The sequence below is a fragment of the Trachurus trachurus genome (genome assembly GCF_905171665.1).
Source record: "Trachurus trachurus genome assembly, chromosome: 8".
Taxonomy (NCBI): domain Eukaryota; kingdom Metazoa; phylum Chordata; class Actinopteri; order Carangiformes; family Carangidae; genus Trachurus; species Trachurus trachurus.
The window spans coordinates 29,817,385-29,837,567 of record NC_139905.1 but is presented as its reverse complement, the minus strand read 5'-3'; the positions used below and the strand labels follow the sequence as shown (position 1 = coordinate 29,837,567).

At 46.3% G+C, this 20,183-nt stretch overlaps 1 protein-coding gene across 1 annotated transcript; it reads left to right on the top strand.

Annotated features, from left to right (window-relative positions):
* Positions 1-11,515: 11,515 nt before the first annotated feature.
* Positions 11,516-17,416, top strand: LOC310990089 (uncharacterized protein). The gene is made up of 2 exons (XM_083977325.1): positions 11,516-11,590; positions 14,802-17,416. The coding sequence occupies exon 2, from the start codon at positions 15,642-15,644 to the stop codon at positions 16,725-16,727; it is 1,086 nt and encodes a 361-aa protein (XP_083833451.1). The 5' UTR covers positions 11,516-11,590; positions 14,802-15,641; the 3' UTR covers positions 16,728-17,416.
* The last annotated feature ends 2,767 nt before the right edge of the window (positions 17,417-20,183 follow it).

Sequence of the window (20,183 nt, the reverse complement as noted above, 5' to 3'; positions counted from 1 at the left end):
TCGGTCCCACTAATGCACTTTTACGCATTACGCACACAACTTACAGCAAAAAAGAAACATTCATTCATTCATTAACCCTTGTGCTGCCCAAGTGGGTCAAATGGACCCAGTCATTCATTAGTGGGTCAGACAGACCCAGTCAGGGTGGATTGTGATTTGTAACCGTCATGATTCCCTAGCAGTGGGTCAAAAAGACCCCCTTGGTGTGGATAGAATTTTTTTTTAACTCATAACCCACGACTTCTGATGTTCCAACCTGGGTCAGACAGACCGATTGAGCGTGGATTGAGAATTCTAACCATCATGATTCCCTAGCAGCGGGTCAGAAATACCCCCCTGATGTGGATAGAAATCTGTAACTCATAACCTGTGACTCCTGATGTTCCAGCCTGGGTCAGACAGACCCAGTCCGTATGGATTGAGAATTATCCCTGGTGCTGCCCTAGCTGGTCAAATAGACCCAGTCAGTGTGGATTGAGAATTTTTAACCGTCATGTTTCCTTGGCAGGTCAAATAGACCCAGTCAGGGTGGATTGAAAATTATACCTGGTGCTGATCTAGCTGGTCAGACAGACCCAGTCAGTGTGGATTGAGAATTTTTATTCGTCATGTTTCCTTGGCAGGTCAAATAGACCCAGTCAGGGTGGATTGAGATTTTTAACCGTCATGATTCCCTAGCAGCGGGTCAGAAATACCCGCCTGATGTGGATAGAAATCTGTAACTCATAACCCGTGACTCCTGATGTTCCAGCCTGGGTCAAACAGACCCAGTCCGTATGGCTTGAGATTTTGTAACCGTCACGATTCCAGAGCAATGGGTCAGAAATACACCCTGGTGTGGATAGAATTTTTTGGCATGACTCCTGATCTACCAGCCTGGGTCAGAGAGACCCAGTCAAGGTGGATTGAGATTTTGTAACCGTCATGATTCCCTAGCAGCGGGTCAGAACTACCCCCCTGATGTGGTAAAAATCTGTAACTCATATCCCACGACTCCTGATGTTCCAGCCTGGGTCAGACAGACCCAGTGAGCATGGACTGAGATTTGTAACCATCATGATTCCTTAGCAGCGGGTCAAAAATACCCCCCTGGTGTGGGTAGAAAATTTTAGCATGACTCCTGATCTACCAGCCTGGGTCAGACAGACCCAGTGAGCATGGACTGAGATTTGTAACCATCATGATTCCTTAGCAGCGGGTCAAAAATACCCCCCTGGTGTGGGTAGAAATTTTTAGCATGACTCCTGATCTACCAGCCTGGGTCAGACAGACCCAGTCAGGGTGGATTGAGATTTTGAAACCGTCATGATTCCCTAGCAGCGGGTCAAATATACCCCCTGGTGTGGATAGAGATTTTTAGCATGACTCCTGATCTTCCAGCCTGGGTCAGAAAGACCCAGTCAGGGTGGACTGAGATTTTGTAACCGTCATGATTCCCTAGCAGCGGGTCAGAAATACCCGCCTGATGTGGATAGAAATCTGTAACTCATAACCCACGACTCCTGATGTTCCAGCCTCGGTCAGACAGACCCAGTCTGTATGGATTGAGATTTTGTAACCGTCATGATTCCAGAGCAACGGGTCAGAAATACCCCCTGGTGTGGATAGAGATTTTTAGCATGACTCCTGATCTTCCAGCCTGGGTCAGACAGACCCAGTCAGGGTGGACTGAGATTTTTAACCACCATGATTCCCTAGCAGCGGGTCAGAACTACCCCCCTGATGTGGTAAAAATCTGTAACTCATATCCCACGACTCCTGATGTTCCAGCCTGGGTCAGACAGACCCAGTGAGCATGGACTGAGATTTGTAACCATCATGATTCCTTAGCAGCGGGTCAGAAATACCCCCTGGTGTGGATAGAAATTTTTAGCATGACTCCTGATCTACCAGCCTGGGTCAGACAGACCCAGTCAGGGTGGATTGAGATTTTGAAACCGTCATGATTCCCTAGCAGCGGGTCAAATATACCCCCTGGTGTGGATAGACATTTTTAGCATGACTCCTGATCTTCCAGCCTGGGTCAGACAGACCCAGTCAGGGTGGACTGAGATTTTGTAACCGTCATGATCCCCTAGCAGCGGGTCAGAACTACCCCCCTGATGTGGTAAAAATCTGTAACTCATATCCCACGACTCCTGATGTTCCAGCCTCGGTCAGACAGACCCAGTGAGCGTGGACTGAGATTTGTAACCATCATGATTCCTTAGCAGCGGGTCAGAAATACCCCCTGGTGTGGATAGAAATTTTTAGCATGACTCCTGATCTTCCAGCCTGGGTCAGACAGACCCAGTCAGGGTGGACTGAGATTTTGTAACCGTCATGATTCCCTAACAGCGGGTCAGAAACACCCAGTCTGTATGGATTGAGAATTATACCTGGTGCTGCCCTAGCTGGTCAAATAGACCCAGTCAGTGTGGATTGAGATTTTGTAACCGTCACGATTCCCTAGCAGAAAGCATGTATCAGAAATACCCCCCTGGTGTGGATAGAAATTTGTAACTCATAACCCATGACTCATGAATCTGTTGATGTTGGCCAAACACAACGTGAACAGTGTGGTCACTTCTCTTTTCCTCCATCTCCCCAGCCAGACCATCAGTTACTTTTTTTTCTTTACATTATTGAAACAACAACTCTGTAGACGGTCACCTCATTCATACACTGGACCCATAACCTTTTAGCAGAGTGAAAGAGGACATTATAGCAATGTGGCAATGTTGAGTCACCAAGGCTTTTTGCCAAGGCTGATCCAGTTCCTGGATAGACTTTAGACTTATACTTTTATTGTCCCTCTAGTGTGCCTGTGATGCAGAGGTTCAACAAAGACCCCATGTCAAGCAGACATCAGGCCTGATGATGGTCGACACACGGGCGACTTCTCATCACATCATCAATCATCATCACAGACATTTCGAGATTCAAGAAGTTCCTCGACCATGACAACGTTTCGGTTTCAGTCATGCCGAGACTCACTTCATGGAGCTGGCTGATGAACTGATGAACGGAAATGCAGCGGGGTTGCAGAGCGCAGGGGAGATGCAGAGATGGTGCTGATTGATGACAGCAGGGGGGCAACGCCACAAAACTATACCTTGACATACAAAGGCGTTGGTAGCTACATCCCCACCTATCCACAGGGCATCTTCTCTGTGCAAGCTGTGACCACCACCGGAGGAGCCACCGTCGTCATCTTTCTCATAAAAACTTTCTCAAGTGCAAAGACGTCGGTACAAACTTCAACATATAGTATGTGTGTACAACAGTCTTTATTATTTGAACACTGTACATGATTGATGAGTGGTGGATGACCAGTGTAATGTGTGTTATGACATAAAAACATGGCATGAAGTCCTTGGCTTCACAAAGTTCTGTCCTCTTTTGTTGTTGTCGTTGTTGTTGTTGTTGTTAGGGATGAATGTCTTCCACATTGTATCTCTACTGAGATGTCTGCGGTGGTGCCTCTATCTGGGGGCAGTGTCCTTCTATCTTAACTTAACTGTAACTTGACTTACCTTATTTTATGTTTATGTAACTTACTGTTTTATCACCTACGTCTGTTTTTTTAGTCCTGTCCTCCTCTCGCAAGTGCTTTCCAATGCAGATTTTTTTTTGCAAATGGCAAATAAATGACTCTGACTCTCTAACTGACTCTGTAATTATTATGATGATGTACTAAGGTTACAAAGTGTGGTTGAAGGAATGTAAATCAAAGGGAAAAACTGACAAATCTGTCTTGCATGCACTGTGATGCATGTAGCTACTGAAGGTAAATTTGTTCAAACCAGGAACAGGGAGCCAGATGCTAGAGCCAGATCGGTCTTAGAATTGGTTCATAGCTACTGATCTGCAAAAACACACATGTCAAAAAACACACCTATCAAAAAACATATCAAAAAACACAGGCAGGCTAGTTAAATGTGTGACCCGCAACCATTGCAGAGCACCAGACACAGACAGATATGTCTGCTGCTGCCGCTGCTGATGATGATGATGATGATTTTGAGGTTACTACTGAGGTGGGTTGATAGGACCAGATGAACTCTCCCCTAGCTCTTACGGACAGGACATGCGACACAGGAACAGAAGTCGTTCCCTTACAGTTGGGCCTCAGACTCAGAGAGGAATGATAGAGAAGAGAAAAAGCTCAGTCACAGAGCTCACTCACAGAGCAAATTGCAGGCCCATGCACAGATAGGAACACAGACTCATTGCAGGCCCATGCACAGATAGGAACACAGACTCAGAGAGGAGGAATAGAGAAGAGAAAAAGCTCACAGACCCTGAGCTCACTCACTCAGCACACTGCAGGCACACGCACAGATATGGAGACAGACTCCGAGAGGAGGAATAGAGAAGAGAAAAAGCTTGCAGGCCCAGAGCTCACTCACAGAGCAAATTGCTGGCCCACGCACAGATTGGGAGACAGACTCAGAGAGGAGAGATAGAGAAGAGAAAAAGCTCACAGACCCAGAGCTCACTCACAGAGCAAATTGCTGGCCCACGCACAGATTGGGAGACAGACTCAGAGCGGAGAGATAGAGAAGAGAAAAAGCTCACAGACCCAGAGCTCACTCACAGAGCAAATTGCTGGCCCACGCACAGATTGGGAGACAGACTCAGAGCGGAGAGATAGAGAAGAGAAAAAGCTCACAGACCCAGAGCTCACTCACTCAGCACACGGGAGGTACACGCACAGATAGGGAGACAGACTCAGAGAGGAGAGACAGAGAAGAGAGAAAGCTCACAGGCCCTGAGCTCGCCTCACTCAGCAAACTGCAGACACACGCACAGATAGGGAGACAGACTCAGAGAGGAGGAATGGAGAAGAGAGAAAGCTTGCAGGCACAGAGCTCGCCTCACTCAGCAAACTGCAGGAACACGCACAGATAGGAACACAGACTCAGAGAGGAGGAATGGAGAAGAGAAAAACCTTGCAGGCACAGAGCTCACTCACTCAGCACACTGGAGGCACACGCACAGATAGGGAGACAGACTCAGAGAGGAGGAATAGAGAAGAGAAAAAGCTTGCAGGCCCAGAGCTCGCCTCACTCAGCAAATACACGCACGGATAGGGACACAGACTCAGAGAGGAGAGACAGAGAAGAGAAAAAGCTCGCAGGCACAGAGCTCACTCACTCAGCACACTGCAGGCACACGCACAGATTGGTAGACAGACTCAGAGAGGAGGAATGGAGAAGAGAGAAAGCTTGCAGGCACAGAGCTCGCCTCACTCACAGAGCAAATTGCAGGCCCATGCAAAGATAGGAACACAGACTCAGAGAGGAGGAATAGAGAAGAGAAAAAGCTCACAGGCCCAGAGCTCACTCACTCAGCACGCTGCAGACACACGCTCAGATAGGGAGACAGACTCAGAGAGGAGGAATAGAGAAGAGAAAAAGCTCACAGGCCCAGAGCTCGCCTCACTCAGCAAACTGCAGACACACGCTCAGATAGGGAGACAGACTCAGAGAGGAGGAATGGAGAAGAGAGAAAGCTTGCAGGCACAGAGCTCACTCACAGAGCAAATTGCAGACCCATGCAAAGATAGGAACACAGACTCAGAGAGGAGGAATAGAGAAGAGAAAAAGCTCAGTCACAGAGCTCAGCTCACTCAGCACACTGCAGGCACACGCACAGATTGGGAGACAGACTCAGAGAGGAGGAATAGAGAAGAGAAAAAGCTCACAGACCCAGAGCTCACTCACTCAGCACACTGGAGGTACACGCACAGATAGGGAGACAGACTCAGAGAGGAGGAATAGAGAAGAGAAAAGGCTTGCAGGCACAGAGCTCACTCACTCACAGAGCACGCTGCAGGCCCATGCAAAGATAGGAACACAGACTCAGAGAGGAGGAATAGAGAAGAGAAAAAGCTCAGTCACAGAGCTCAGCTCACTCAGCACACACACGGATAGGGACACAGACTCAGAGAGGAAGGATAGAGAAGGGAGAAAGCTCACAGACCCAGAGCTCACTCACTCAGCAAACTGCAGACACACGCTCAGATAGGGAGACAGACTCAGAGAGGAGGAATGGAGAAGAGAGAAAGCTTGCAGGCACAGAGCTCACTCATAGAGCAAATTGCAGGCCCATGCAAAGATAGGAACACAGACTCAGAGAGGAGGAATAGAGAAGAGAAAAAGCTCGCAGGCCCAGAGCTCAGCCCACTCAGCACACACACGCACAGATAGGGAGACAAACTCAGAGAGGAGAGACAGAGAAGAGAAAAAGCTTGCAGGTCCTGAGCTCACTCACAGAGCAAACTGCAGACCCATGCAAAGATAGGAACACAGACTCAGAGAGGAGGAATAGAGAAGAGAAAAAGCTCAGTCACAGAGCTCAGCTCACTCAGCACACTGCAGGCACACGCACAGATTGCGAGACAGACTCAGAGAGGAGGAATAGAGAAGAGAAAAAGCTCACAGACCCAGAGCTCACTCACTCAGCACACTGGAGGTACACGCACAGATAGGGAGACAGACTCAGAGAGGAGGAATAGAGAAGAGAAAAGGCTTGCAGGCACAGAGCTCACTCACTCACAGAGCACGCTGCAGGCCCATGCAAAGATAGGAACACAGACTCAGAGAGGAGGAATAGAGAAGAGAAAAAGCTCAGTCACAGAGCTCAGCTCACTCAGCACACACACGGATAGGGACACAGACTCAGAGAGGAAGGATAGAGAAGGGAGAAAGCTCACAGACCCAGAGCTCACTCACTCAGCAAACTGCAGACACACGCTCAGATAGGGAGACAGACTCAGAGAGGAGGAATGGAGAAGAGAGAAAGCTTGCAGGCACAGAGCTCGCCTCACTCAGCAAACTGCAGACACACGCTCAGATAGGGACACAGACTCAGAGAGGAGGAATGGAGAAGAGAGAAAGCTTGCAGGCACAGAGCTCACTCACAGAGCAAATTGCAGGCCCATGCAAAGACAGGAACACAGACTCAGAGAGGAGGAATAGAGAAGAGAAAAAGCTCACAGGCCCTGAGCTCACTCACTCAGCAAATACACGCACGGATAGGGACACAGACTCAGAGAGGAGAGACAGAGAAGAGAAAAAGCTCGCAGGCCCAGAGCTCGCCTCACTCAGCAAACACACGCACAGATAGGGAGACAAACTCAGAGAAGAGAGACAGAGAAGAGAAAAAGCTTGCAGGTCCTGAGCTCACTCAGCAAACTGCAAACACACGCACAGATAGGGAGACAGACTCAGAGAGGAGGAATAGAGAAGAGAAAAAGCTCACAGGCCCTGAGCTCACTCACTCACAGAGCACGCTGCAGGCCCATGCAAAGATAGGAACACAGACTCAGAGAGGAGGAATAGAGAAGAGAAAAAGCTCAGTCACAGAGCTCAGCTCACTCAGCACACGCACGGATAGGGACACAGACTCAGAGAGGAAGGATGGAGAAGGGAGAAAGCTCACAGGCCCTGAGCTCGCCTCACTCAGCAAACTGCAGACACACGCACAGATATGGAGACAGACTCAGAGAGGAGGAATGGAGAAGAGAGAAAGCTTGCAGGCACAGAGCTCACTCACAGAGCAAACTGCAGGCCCATGCAAAGATAGGAACACAGACTCAGAGAGGAGAAATAGAGAAGAGAAAAAGCTCAGTCACAGAGCTCACTCAGTCAGCAAACTGCAGACACACACACAGATTGGGACACAGACTCAGAGAGGAGAAATAGAGAAGAGAGAAAGCTCACAGGCCCAGAGCTCACTCACTCAGCAAACACACGCACGGATAGGGAGACAGACTCAGAGAGGAGGAATACAGAAGAGAAAAAGCTTGCAGGCACAGAGCTCGCCTCACTCACTCAGCAAACTGCAGGCCCAGAGCTCACTCACAAAGCCAACTGTACAGCAACGGGCTACTGTAAAACATGTACTTAGATACTTAAAGAGCACACAGGAAAACTGTTATGTTACAAAAAAGAGTGACTTGGGTTGGAAGCATTCATGCAGTGATGCAAACTGGGCAGAACATGAAACTGACCACAGACGTAGTACTACAGGTTCTTGTGTCAGCTTAAGCCAATTCGGTCCCTCATGGAAAAGCAAAAGGCAAGCCACAGTAGCTCTTTCAACTTGTGAAGCTGAATACATGGCGTTCGCTGCAACTATACAAGAATGTACTGTATGTATTTGGTTCAATTGTTACAAGGTATTGATTGGTCTCATTACAGGCAGTCAAAGGTTTATGAAGACAGCCAAAGTGCTGCTGCTTGTATGTATGTAAAGTGCCATGTGAATAAAAATTGTTTTTGATTTTGACATGCTGATTTGCTTTCATCCTGTGTTATGTGGTACTACTTTGTGCGTAATCCCTTTGATGACAACAGTTTCAAATTCACCAGAGAGTCTACTCAGGACTGTTTAAATGTTAGGAGTCATGCAGAGAAGACTCCCATAACAGTGTGTGTGACTCCTGTGCAAGGGTATTATAGTTCTTTGTTCGTTCGTTTGTTCATTTTTATTTTCATGTAGTTTAGAGTTTAGAGTTTAGAATTACTACTTGCTACCCTGGTCATGTGGAGTTTTTTCCCCTGGTGTGTTGTGGGGTGGTGGGAAACCTAACCCACCCACCCATTACTTTATAGCTATAGAAATGTAAAAAAAAATAGAGTTTCAGGTTTACTTACAAGGCATTACACTGCATGTAGAGAGAGACGAAGAATACTTAGGAGGATTAAAAACAAAAACAGTAAGTGCTCTAGGAAAGGATGCTGGTACTATCAACAAAATTCCATCACAAGAGTAGAGTAGAGTAAAACTTTATTCATCCCCACAGAGAAATTCAGGTGTCAGAGAGCTCACAAAACAGATAACAACAGCCACACTACCACATTCATTTACGTAGATGAGCACAGCCTAACACAAAATAAAGACAGCACAGTGGCAAGGCAAGTGGCCACTGTGCCACAGTTTGTCCCAAAGAGTTTTACATAGCATCATAATAACATCATCTGCCCTTAGACCCTCGACTCATCGACTGAGGAAAAAGTTGATCCAGGAAAGCCCTTTTAACTGGGGAAAAAAATCATCAGAGAAACCTCAGGGTGAGCAACAGAGGAGGGATCCCTCACCCAGGACAGGCAGACTTGCAACAGAGGTTCTATACAGACAAAAACAGTTTAAACATAACATATAATGTGCAGAACATGAAGTGGTTAATGGGAGCTGAAGAAGGCAGTTTCTGCTGGGAAGGAAGGATGCGATACAGGCGGCGGTTGGTGCAGAGGGACGAAGCTCTGGAGAATCAGTGGAAACACAGACAGAGAGAGAGAGACAGAGTGCGGGACACCAAGGCCAAACAACAAAGTGCAACAGATAATCATAATGACAATTCAGTCTGAATTAACACTGCAAAAGGAGAGGAGGGGAAGAGGAGGAGGAGAAGAGAAGACCATAGAGCTCTATGTACTATAACCACCAAATGTGGTCCACCAGCAACAGTCTAGGAGGCCTATAGCAGCATATGATTCAGAGCTATAGGCTACCTGAACCAGCCCTAACTATAAGCTCTGTCATAGATTTAGTTAGAGTGTTTGCCTCGCTGACCCATGGAGAGAGAGAAAGAGAGAGAGAGAGTGAAGTCAGCAGAAGGATTTTGAAGTCTATTCTGTAACCTACAGGAAGCCAGTGGAAAGAAGCTAAAGTGGGAGAGATGTGCTCTCTTTTACTAACTCCAGTCAATAACCTCACTTCAGCATTGTGGACCAGCTACAGAAGGCTGTGGAGATAGTGTCTGCTATAGCTCCCATTTTGTTTGCTGTGCCCCTCTCCACCACAGATTACAGTCTTCCCCAGCACTGAGCTCTTTTTTGGAGAACAATGAGGAAAGCAATGAATCTGTGGCACATTGAATGTTGCATTTTTTTTTTTTTTGGTCTTCCTTGAAAAAAAAAATAAACAAATAAAACAACCTGAAACATGTTGAGTTGGGTTTGTCTTTTTAGAGCTGTCAAAACATAGAGCTTCAGGTTTACTTACAAGGCATTACACTGCATGTAGAGACTAAGAATACTTCAGGGACTAAAAACAAAGTAGAGTAGAGTAAAACTTTATTCATCCCTGCAGAGAAATTCAGGTGTCAAAGAGCTCTCAAAACAGATAACAACAGCCACACTACCACATTCATATACGTAGATGAGCACAGCCTTAGACATTTTACTATTTTTCAGTTTCAACTCTCAGCTTCAGTGTTTTCTCAGTGTGTATAGGATGTGCCATATAATTTGTCTATTGGAACATGTTTGGGAAGTATAAAGACAATGAGCCTGATATACTGTAGCTATATATTTTACAAAAGCAATGAACCAGAGACACATTGAATGTTGTATTTTATTTTTTCTCCCTTGATGAAAAATAAATAAATGAGCAAACAAACAACCTGCAGCCAGGTCTGGCTGTCCTATTCTTATTCAGGAGTATAAAGCTTAAGCATACATGTGTGTGGGGTGACCTTCATTCATATAAGAATATATTTGGACAGTAGTATAGCTACAGCTAGCAAGATAGAGATGAGAATATAGAGCAAAAGTGTAAGTGGTGGAAGAAAACAGTGTGCCCTGGTTTACTGAAAAAAATGTTTTACTGTTCTGTACTGCGTTCACTGATAGTTTTACTGATAGTTTTCTTAAATTTTAATTTGTTTCTGCAGCCGGGTCTGGCGGCGTGGACAGCATGTGCATTCACTGTTCAAAGCCAGCCACCAGAGAAATGATTCAAAGAAAGAAGAGGAAAAGTTTGATGTAGTCTTGGGGGGCCAGCAGTAGCAAAGTGTGGTGGACACTGACAATTGCACCACTGTCTGAGCTGCAAACAGCCACTACTGTGCTGAGCAGCTATAGAACAGTACCTACAGTACATTGATTCACCGCCACTACTGTGCAAAAGCCAACTAACCCCAAGCTCCTTCAGCTTGTGAAGAAGGAGAAAAAAAGAACAACATTACAGGAACTCTCCTGCTGTATGAGATGCATCCAAAAGGGTGAGTGGTGGAAGGTTGGGAATTGTGGAGTCAACAAGTTGTCTTGACTTTATGACTCATGACACATATCCCACCAAACCCAAATCCACAAAGAGCTGAGGAAAAGTTTGATGGAGTCTTCATGGAGTCATGGTGGACAGTGTAACTCTGACTATTACAGGACAGGACAAAGCAGAGGAGCGCTCAGTGTAACCAGACACCTGCTACACCATGAAGTTTTATTACAGTGGGTGAAACCTGAGTAGTGGGCAGCGGTGATGGACAGGATTGGCTGCACTTGTCATAAAGAGGCACAAGGGCTGTAAATACCTTAGTCAGAGAAGTGTAGCTGAACACAAAACCAAAAAACTCAGCTTCCATCAGCAGCAGCCTGAAGAAGAAGAAGAAGAAGAAGAAGAAGAAGAAGAAGAAGAAGAAGAAGAAGAAGAAGAAGAAGAAGAAGAAAAAGAAGCAGAAGAAGAAAAATGTTGATTTCAAACCATTGACTGACTGCAAACTGCCACTGCCGAGTGGTGAGCAGTGAGCAGAAAGAAGAGGAAAAAGTTTGTCCAGAAAGCAACAAAGAGGAACAGAGAGGAAAAGAAGCAAACACAGGTATGTGTTTCTTTGTTTGTCTGTGTGTCTGTGTGTCTCTGCGTCTGCCTCTGTGCATATGTCTCAATTCAATTTCAATTTTCACAAGCTTTATTGGCATGACTGTCATTACAATGTTGCCAAAGCATTACAAAAATGGTAAAATAACACATACAACATAGATAAATACACAGAGAAAATAATAATAAAGATGATAGTAATGAACAAACAGTGTAGATATCATTTAGCAGGTAAAACTCAACAGGAGCAGCAGCAGCAGCTGCTCATATAGAGGAGCTCATGTTGAGCAGCTCCTCTCTCTTTTTGTGACAGGCAAAAACATATCTTGCTGCTTCTAGAGCAGTGACTCTTTGTTCTCCTAACAAATGACAGAATTTGTCCTGGTCTGAGAGTTGGGTGAAGTTGGGTGTTGTTAGTGTGATGTTAGTGTATGTCTGTGGCGGCCGCTCTCTAAGGCCAGGCTGTGGCCGCTGAGTCTGTACATAGTCAAGGTTTTCCTCAGTCTGGGGTCAGTTACTGAACTCAAGTAATCTGCCCTGGAGTATTCTCTGTTTAGGGCCAAATAGCATTGCAGTTTTGCTGCAATGGGTTTTGGTTGTACATGTCCAATAGTTGATGTAATTGTCTTTTTGTTTTTCTACAATTTGGTGGGGCCGGATTGTGTGAGGGTGGTCTCTGTCTCTGTCTCTGTGTGTGTCTGTGTGTCTGTCTGTCTGTCCGGGCGTGGCCCTTGAAAGGCTGGTGGTTTACTGATAGTTTTCTTTAATTTGTTTCTGCAGCCAGGTCTGGCTGTCCAATTATTCAGCAGTACAAAGATTTGGGGTGACCTTCTTTCATATATTGATATTTTTGGACAGTAGGCTAGTATAGCTACAGCTATCAAGATAGAGATGAGAATATAGAGCAGAAGTGGCAGTGGTGGAAGAAGAAGACAGTGTTGGCTGACCCAGCTCCATGGTGAAAGCACAGGGAAACAGGCAGGCCCTTGAAAGGCTGGTGGTGACCCAGGTCAAAAGATTTTTTTTTTTTTTTTATCAGTTTTGTTTTTGCACAAAGAGCTGAGGAAGTCTTCATGGAGTCATGGTGGACAGTGTAACTCTGACTATTACAGGACAGGACAGAGCATAGCAGAGCTCTATGTAACCAGACACCTGCTACACCATGAAGTTTTATTACAGTGGGTGAAACCTGAGTAGTGGGCAGCGGTGATGGACAGGATTGGCTGCACTTGTCATAAAGAGGCACAAGGGCTGTAAATACCTTAGTCAGAGAAGTGTAGCTGAACACAAAACCAAAAAACTCAGCTTCCATCAGCAGCAGCCTGAAGAAGAAGAAGAAGAAAAAGAAGCAGAAGAAGAAAAATGTTGATTTCAAACCATTGACTGACTGCAAACTGCCACTGCCGAGTGGTGAGCAGTGAGCAGTGAGCAGAAAGAATTGGAAAAGGTTTGATGGAGTCTTGAGGACATCAGTGTGGAGTGTTGAGAACACCGCCATCAGTGACTATACTAACTAGGCAGCCCACAGTCCAGAAAGCAACAAAGATGAACAGAGAGGAAAATAAGCAAACAGTAAGAAGTATATGTTTGTTTGTTTGTCTGTGTGACTGTGTTCTCTGTGCGTCTCTGTGTCTGCCTCTGTGCATATGTCTCTGTCTCTGTCTCTCTGTGTCTGCCTCTGTGTGTGTGTGTGTGTGTGTGTGTGTGTGTGTGTGTGTGTGTGTGTGTGTGTGTGTGTGTGTGTGTGTGTGTGTGTGTGTGTGTGTGTGTGTGTGTGTGTGTGTGTGTGTGTGTGTGTGTGTGTGTGTGTGTGTGTGTGTCCGGGCGTGGCCCTTGAAAGGCTGGTGGTTTACTGATAGTTTTCTGTAATTTGTTTCTGCAGCCAGGTCTGGCTGTCCAATTATTCAACTGTATAAAGCTTTGCGGTGACCTTCTTTCATATATTGATATTTTTGGACAGTAGGCTAGTATAGCTACAGCTATCAAGATAGAGATGAGAATATAGAGCAGAGGTGGCAGTGGTGGAAGAAGAAGACAGTGTTGGCTGACCCAGCTCCATGGTGAAAGCACAGGGAAACAGGCAGGCCCTTGAAAGGCTGGTGGTGACCCAGGTCAAAAGATTTTTATTTTTTTTTATCAGTTTTGTTTTTGCACAAAGAGCTGAGGAAGTCTTCATGGAGTCATGGTGGACAGTGTAACTCTGACTATTACAGGACAGGACAGAGCATAGCAGAGCTCTATGTAACCAGACACCTGCTACACCATGAAGTTTTATTACAGTGGGTGAAACCTGAGTAGTGGGCAGCGGTGATGGACAGGATTGGCTGCACTTGTCATAAAGAGGCACAAGGGCTGTAAATACCTTAGTCAGAGAAGTGTAGCTGAACACAAAACCAAAAAACTCAGCTTCCATCAGCAGCAGCCTGAAGAAGAAGAAGAAGAAAAAGAAGCAGAAGAAGAAAAATGTTGATTTCAAACCATTGACTGACTGCAAACTGCCACTGCCGAGTGGTGAGCAGTGAGCAGTGAGCAGAAAGAATTGGAAAAGGTTTGATGGAGTCTTGAGGACATCAGTGTGGAGTGTGGAGAACACCGCCATCAGTGACTATACTAACTAGGCAGCCCACAGTCCAGAAAGCAACAAAGATGAACAGAGAGGAAAATAAGCAAACAGTAAGAAGTATATGTTTGTTTGTTTGTCTGTGTGACTGTGTTCTCTGTGCGTCTCTGTGTCTGCCTCTGTGCATATGTCTCTGTCTCTCTCTCTCTCTCTCTGTGTGTGTGTGTGTGTGTGTGTCCGGGCGTGGTCCTTGAAAGGCTGGTGGTTTACTGATAGTTTTCTTTAATTTGTTTCTGTCCAATTATTCAACAGTATAAAGCTTTGGGGTGACCTTCTTTCAGATATTGATATTTTTGGACAGTAGGCTAGTATAGCTACAGCTATCAAGATAGAGATGAGAATATAGAGCAGAGGTGGCAGTGGTGTAAGAAGAAGACAGTGTTGCCTGACCCAGCTCCATGGTGAAAGCACAGGGAAACAGGCAGGCCCTTGAAAGGCTGGTGGTGACCCAGGTCAAAAGATTTTTTTTTTTTTTTAAATCAGTTTTGTTTTTGCTCTCACGCCACAATAAATGGTTTACTGAAAAATGTTTTACTGTTTACTGTTCACTGATAGTTTTACTGATAGTTTTTCTTAAAATTTGTTTCTACAGCCGGGTCTGGCGGCGTGGACAGCACCTACATTCACTGTTCAAAGCCAGCTGAGAAACGATTGAAAGAAAGAAGAGGAGAAGTTTGATGTAGTCTTGGGGAGCCAGGACATTCACTATGCAAAAGCCAACTAAGCCTCAGCTCCTTCAGCTTGTGAAGAAAAAAAAGAGAACATTAACTCCCCTGCTGTATGATATGCAACCAAAAATGGTGAGTGGTGGGAGGTGGGAATTGTGAAGTCAACAAGGTGTCTCCGTGCCATACATGTGTTCTCTTCATGCACTGAACCAGTTGCATTCACAGATTAGCTCACCTTCCTGACTAAACAATTGTGCTGATTGGACTTAGCTGGTTTATTGTGTGAGCAGAAAAAAAAATGTATGGCACAGAGATGGTTTTATGACTACACATATCCCACCTAACTCTAATCCACAAAGAGCTGAGGAAAAGTTTTATGGAGTCTTGAGGAGATCAGGCGTGTGGACAATGAAACTCTGACTACTGCTCTCTGAGCTGCAAACAGCCACTGTTGATCCACCCCACAGAGCTCGGCTTCTCTGGGCTCCTTTCCCCCCACAAACTCCTTGCTGGAAAGTCATTGCATAGAGCAAAAAAAGGGTGAGTATAGAAGTTGTGGAGTGAGCAAATCATCAAGTAACTGCACAGGCTGCAGTCAGAGTGGAGGGAAAGCAGCGCTTGGCTTCTCTGGGCTCCTTTCCCTGCACAAACTCCTCGCTGGAAAGTCATTGCATAGAGCAAAAAAAGGGTGAGTATAGAAGTTGTGGAGTGAGCAAGTCATCAAGTAACTGCACAGGCTGCAGGTAAGTGACAGGATCTGCTGAATGAAATTTCCATGTCATTTCATTGCAGTGCATGTTTTTGCACACAAACACAGAGCGATTCCTCAAATGGAGAGATACTACTTATTCTCCTCTCAACTATTGAAGCAAAACAACAAGGAATGGAACGGAATGGAATGGAGGAACAAACAGCTACCTGGATCTGTGGAGGAAGGAGTCTTACCTGGATCTGTGGAGGAAGGAGTCTTACCTGGATCTGTGGAGGAAAGAGACTTACCTGGATCTGTGGAGGAAGGAGTCTTACCTGGATCTGTGGAGGAAGGAGACTTATCTGGATCTGTGGAGGAAATTGACTCACCTGGATCTGTGGAGGAAATTGACTCACCTGGATCTGTGGATGAAAGGAACTCACCTGGATCTGTGGAGGAAATTGACTCACCTGGATCTGTGGAGGAAAGAGACTTACCTGGATCTGTGGAGGAAAGAGACTTACCTGGATCTGTGGAGGAAGGAGTCTTACCTGGATCTGTGGAGGAAGGAGACTTATCTGGATCTGTGGAGGAAATTGACTCACCTGGATCTGTGGAGGAAATTGACTCACCTGGATCTGTGGATGAAAGGAACTCACCTGGATCTGTGGAGGAAATTGACTCACCTGGATCTGTGGAGGAAAGAGACTTACCTGGATCTGTGGAGGAAGGAGTCTTACCTGGATCTGTGGAGGAAGGAGTCTTACCTGGATCTGTGGAGGAAAGAGACTTACCTGGATCTGTGGAGGAAGGAGTCTTACCTGGATCTGTGGAGGAAGGAGACTTATCTGGATCTGTGGAGGAAATTGACTCACCTGGATCTGTGGAGGAAATTGACTCACCTGGATCTGTGGATGAAAGGAACTCACCTGGATCTGTGGAGGAAATTGACTCACCTGGATCTGTGGAGGAAATTGACTCGCCTGGATCTGTGGATGAAAGGAACTCACCTGGATCTGTGGATGGAATGGAAATGGATGGCCCTGATGTACCCATCCCACCTGTTGATCCTGTTGATGCCCCAGTCGGGGTGGATAGTTCCACCCCGACCAATGAGGAATCGCTCTGTGTTTGTGTGCAAAAACATGCACTGCAATGAATTGACATGGAAATTTCAAACGGAAATAGGACAGACAGATAGATAGATAGATACATAGTACTTTTTCTCCTCTCAACTATTGAAGCAAAGCAACAAGGAATGGAACGGAATGGAATGGAGGAAGAAACAGCTCCAAGTCACAGGACTCTGAGCAGCGCACACAAACAAAATGGTGGTGATGATGATGATGGACTTGTCACATTGTGGTTGATACTTGTAAGTGCTGTACAAATAAAATTGACTTTTGTGTTTGTTGCCTCCTTGCCTTTCTTCACTGCCCGAGACAGTGTCTGCAGTGACTGCATCTACAGATTGAGGAATCACTCTGTGTTTGTGTGCAGAAACATGCACTGAAATGAAATGACAAAACAAAAACACAAACAAACAGAAAGAGGAAGGACAGAGAAGAGGGGAAGCTCACAGGCACAGAGTTGGCCTCACTCACAAAGCAAACTGCAGACACAAGCACAGAAACAGCCACAGACTCAGCGAGGAAGGACAGAGAAGAGACAAAGTTTAGTCACAGAGCAAGCTTCTGACACAGGCACAGACTCAGACTCAGCGAGGAAGGACAAACAATAGAGAAAGTTCACAGTTAGAGAGCTCACTCACAGAGCAAACTGCAGACACAGACACAGATACGGACACAGATACAGAGAGGAGGGAAAGCTCACAGTTAGAGAACTCAATCACAGAGCAAACTGCAGACTCAGACACAGCGAGGAAGGACAGAGAGGAGAGAATGCTCATTCACAAAGCAAACTGCAGACACAAGCACAGATACAGCCACAGCGAGGAAGGATATAGAACAGAGAAAGTTCACAGTTACAAAGCTCACTCACAAAGCAAACTGTAGACAGAGGTACAGATACAAACATAGACTCAGAGAGGAAGGACAGAGAAGAGGGAAAGTTCACAGTTACAGAGGTCGCCTCACTCGAAGAGCAAACTGCGAACAAACGCACAGATAGGGACTCAGCGAGGAAGGACAGAGAGGAGGGAAAGCTCACAGTTACAGAACTCACTCACAGAGCAAACTGCAGACTCAGACTCAGCGAGGAAGGACAGAGAAGAGGGAAAGTTCACAGTTACAGAGGTCGCCTCACTCGAAGAGCAAACCGCGAACACACGCACAGATAGGGACTCAGCGAGAAAGGACAGAGAGGAGGGAAAGCTCACAGTTACAGAACTCACTCACAGAGCAAACTGCAGACTCAGACTCAGCGAGAGAGGACAGAGAAGAGGGAAAGTTCAGAGTTACAGAGGTCGCCTCACTCGAAGAGCAAACCCCAAACATGCACAGATACAGACTCAGCGAGGAAGGACAGAGAGGAGGGAAATCTCACAGTTACAGAACTCACTCACAGAGCAAACTGCACACTCAGCGAGGAAGGACAGAGAGGAGAGAATGCTCACTCACAAAGCAAACTGCAGACACAAGCACAGATACAGCCACAGCGAGGAAGGATTTAGAACAGAGAAAGTTCACAGTTACAAAGCTCACTCACAAAGCAAACTGTAGACAGAGGTGCAGATACAAACACAGACTCAGAGAGGAAGGACAGAGAAGAGGGAAAGTTCACAGTTACAGTGGTCGCGTCACTCAAAGAGCAAACCGCGAACACAGGCACAGATACGGACACAGACCCAGTGAGGAAGGACAGAGAAGAGAGAAAGTTCACAGTTACAAAGCTCACTCACAAAGCAAACTGCAGACAGAGGCACAGATACGGACACAGATACAGAGAGGAAGGACAGAGAAGACAGAAAGTTCACAGTTACAGAACTCACTCACAGAGCAAACTGCAGACTCAGACTCAGCAAGGATGGACAGAGAAGAGAGAATGCTCACAGTTACAGAGGTCGCCTCACTCACTGAGCAAACCGCGAACACAGGCACAGATAGGGACTCGGCGAGGAAGGACAGAGAGGAGAGATAGCTCACAGTTACCGAACTCACTCACAGAGCAAACTGCAGACTCAGACACAGCGAGGAAGGACAGAGAGGAGAGAATGCTCACTCACAAAGCAAACTGCAGACACAAGCACAGATACAGCCACAGCAAGGAAGGATATAGAACAGAGAAAGTTCACAGTTACAAAGCTCACTCACAAAGCAAACTGTAGACAGAGGTACAGATACAAACACAGACTCAGAGAGGAAGGACAGAGAAGAGGGAAAGTTCACAGTTACAGAGGTCGCCTCACTCAAAGAGCAAACCACGAACACATGCACAGATAGGGACTCAGCGAGGAAGGACAGAGAGGAGGGAAATCTCACAGTTACAGAACTCACTCACAGAGCAAACTGCAGACTCAACGAGGAAGGACAGAGAGGAGGGAAAGCTCACAGTTACAGAACTCACTCACAGAGCAAACTGCAGACTCAGACTCGGCGAGGAAGGACAGAGAAGAGAGAATGCTCACTCACAAAGCAACTGCAGACTCAGCGAGGAAGGATATAGAACAGAGAAAGTTCACAGTTACAAAGCTCACTCAAAAAGCAAACTGTAGACAGAGGTACAGATACAGACACAGACTCAGCGATGAAGGACAGAGAAGAGGGAAAGTTCACAGTCACAGAGGTCGCCTCACTCACTGAGCAAACCGCAAACACAGGCACATATCGAGCCACAGACTCAGCGAGGAAGGACAGAGAGGAGGGAAAGCTCACAGTTACAGAACTCACTCACAGAAGAAACTGCAGACAGAGGCACAGATACGGACACAGACTCAGCGATGAAGGACAGAGAAGACAGAAAGTTGACAGTTACAGAGGTCGCCTCATTCACTGAGCAAACCGCGAACACAGGCACAGATATGGACACAGACACAGCGAGGAAGGATATAGAACAGAGAAAGTTCACAGTTACAAAGCTCACTCAAAAAGCAAACTGTAGACAGAGGTACAGATACAGACACAGACTCAGAGAGGAAGGACAGAGAAGAGAGAATGCTCACAGTTACAGAGGTCGCCTCACTCACTGAGCAAACCGCAAACACACGCACAGATACGGACTCAGCGAGGAAGGACAGAGAGGAGGGAAAGCTGACAGTTACAGAACTCACTCACAGAAGAAACTGCAGACAGAGGCACAGATACAGACACAGACTCAGCGATGAAGGACAGAGAAGACAGAAAGTTCACAGTTACAAAGCTCACTCACAAAGCAAAGCGCAGACAGAGGCACAGATACAGAGAGGAAGGACAGAGAAGACAGAAAGTTCACAGTTACAGAGGTCTCCTCACTCACTGAGCAAACCGCAAACACAGGCACAGATAGAGTCACAGACTCAGCGAGGAAGAACACAGGAGGAGGGAAAGCTCACAGTTACAGAACTCACTCACAGAGCAAACTGCAGACTCAGACTCAGCAAGGAAGGACAGAGAAGAGAGAATGCTCAGTCACAGAGGAAACAGCAGGCCCACGCACAGATACAGGCACAGCGAGGAAG

Bases quoted from the DNA above. Each gene is read 5' to 3' on its own strand.
- LOC310990089 (XM_083977325.1), top strand. From the start codon at position 15,642: ATGAAATTTCCATGTCATTTCATTGCAGTGCATGTTTTTGCACACAAA.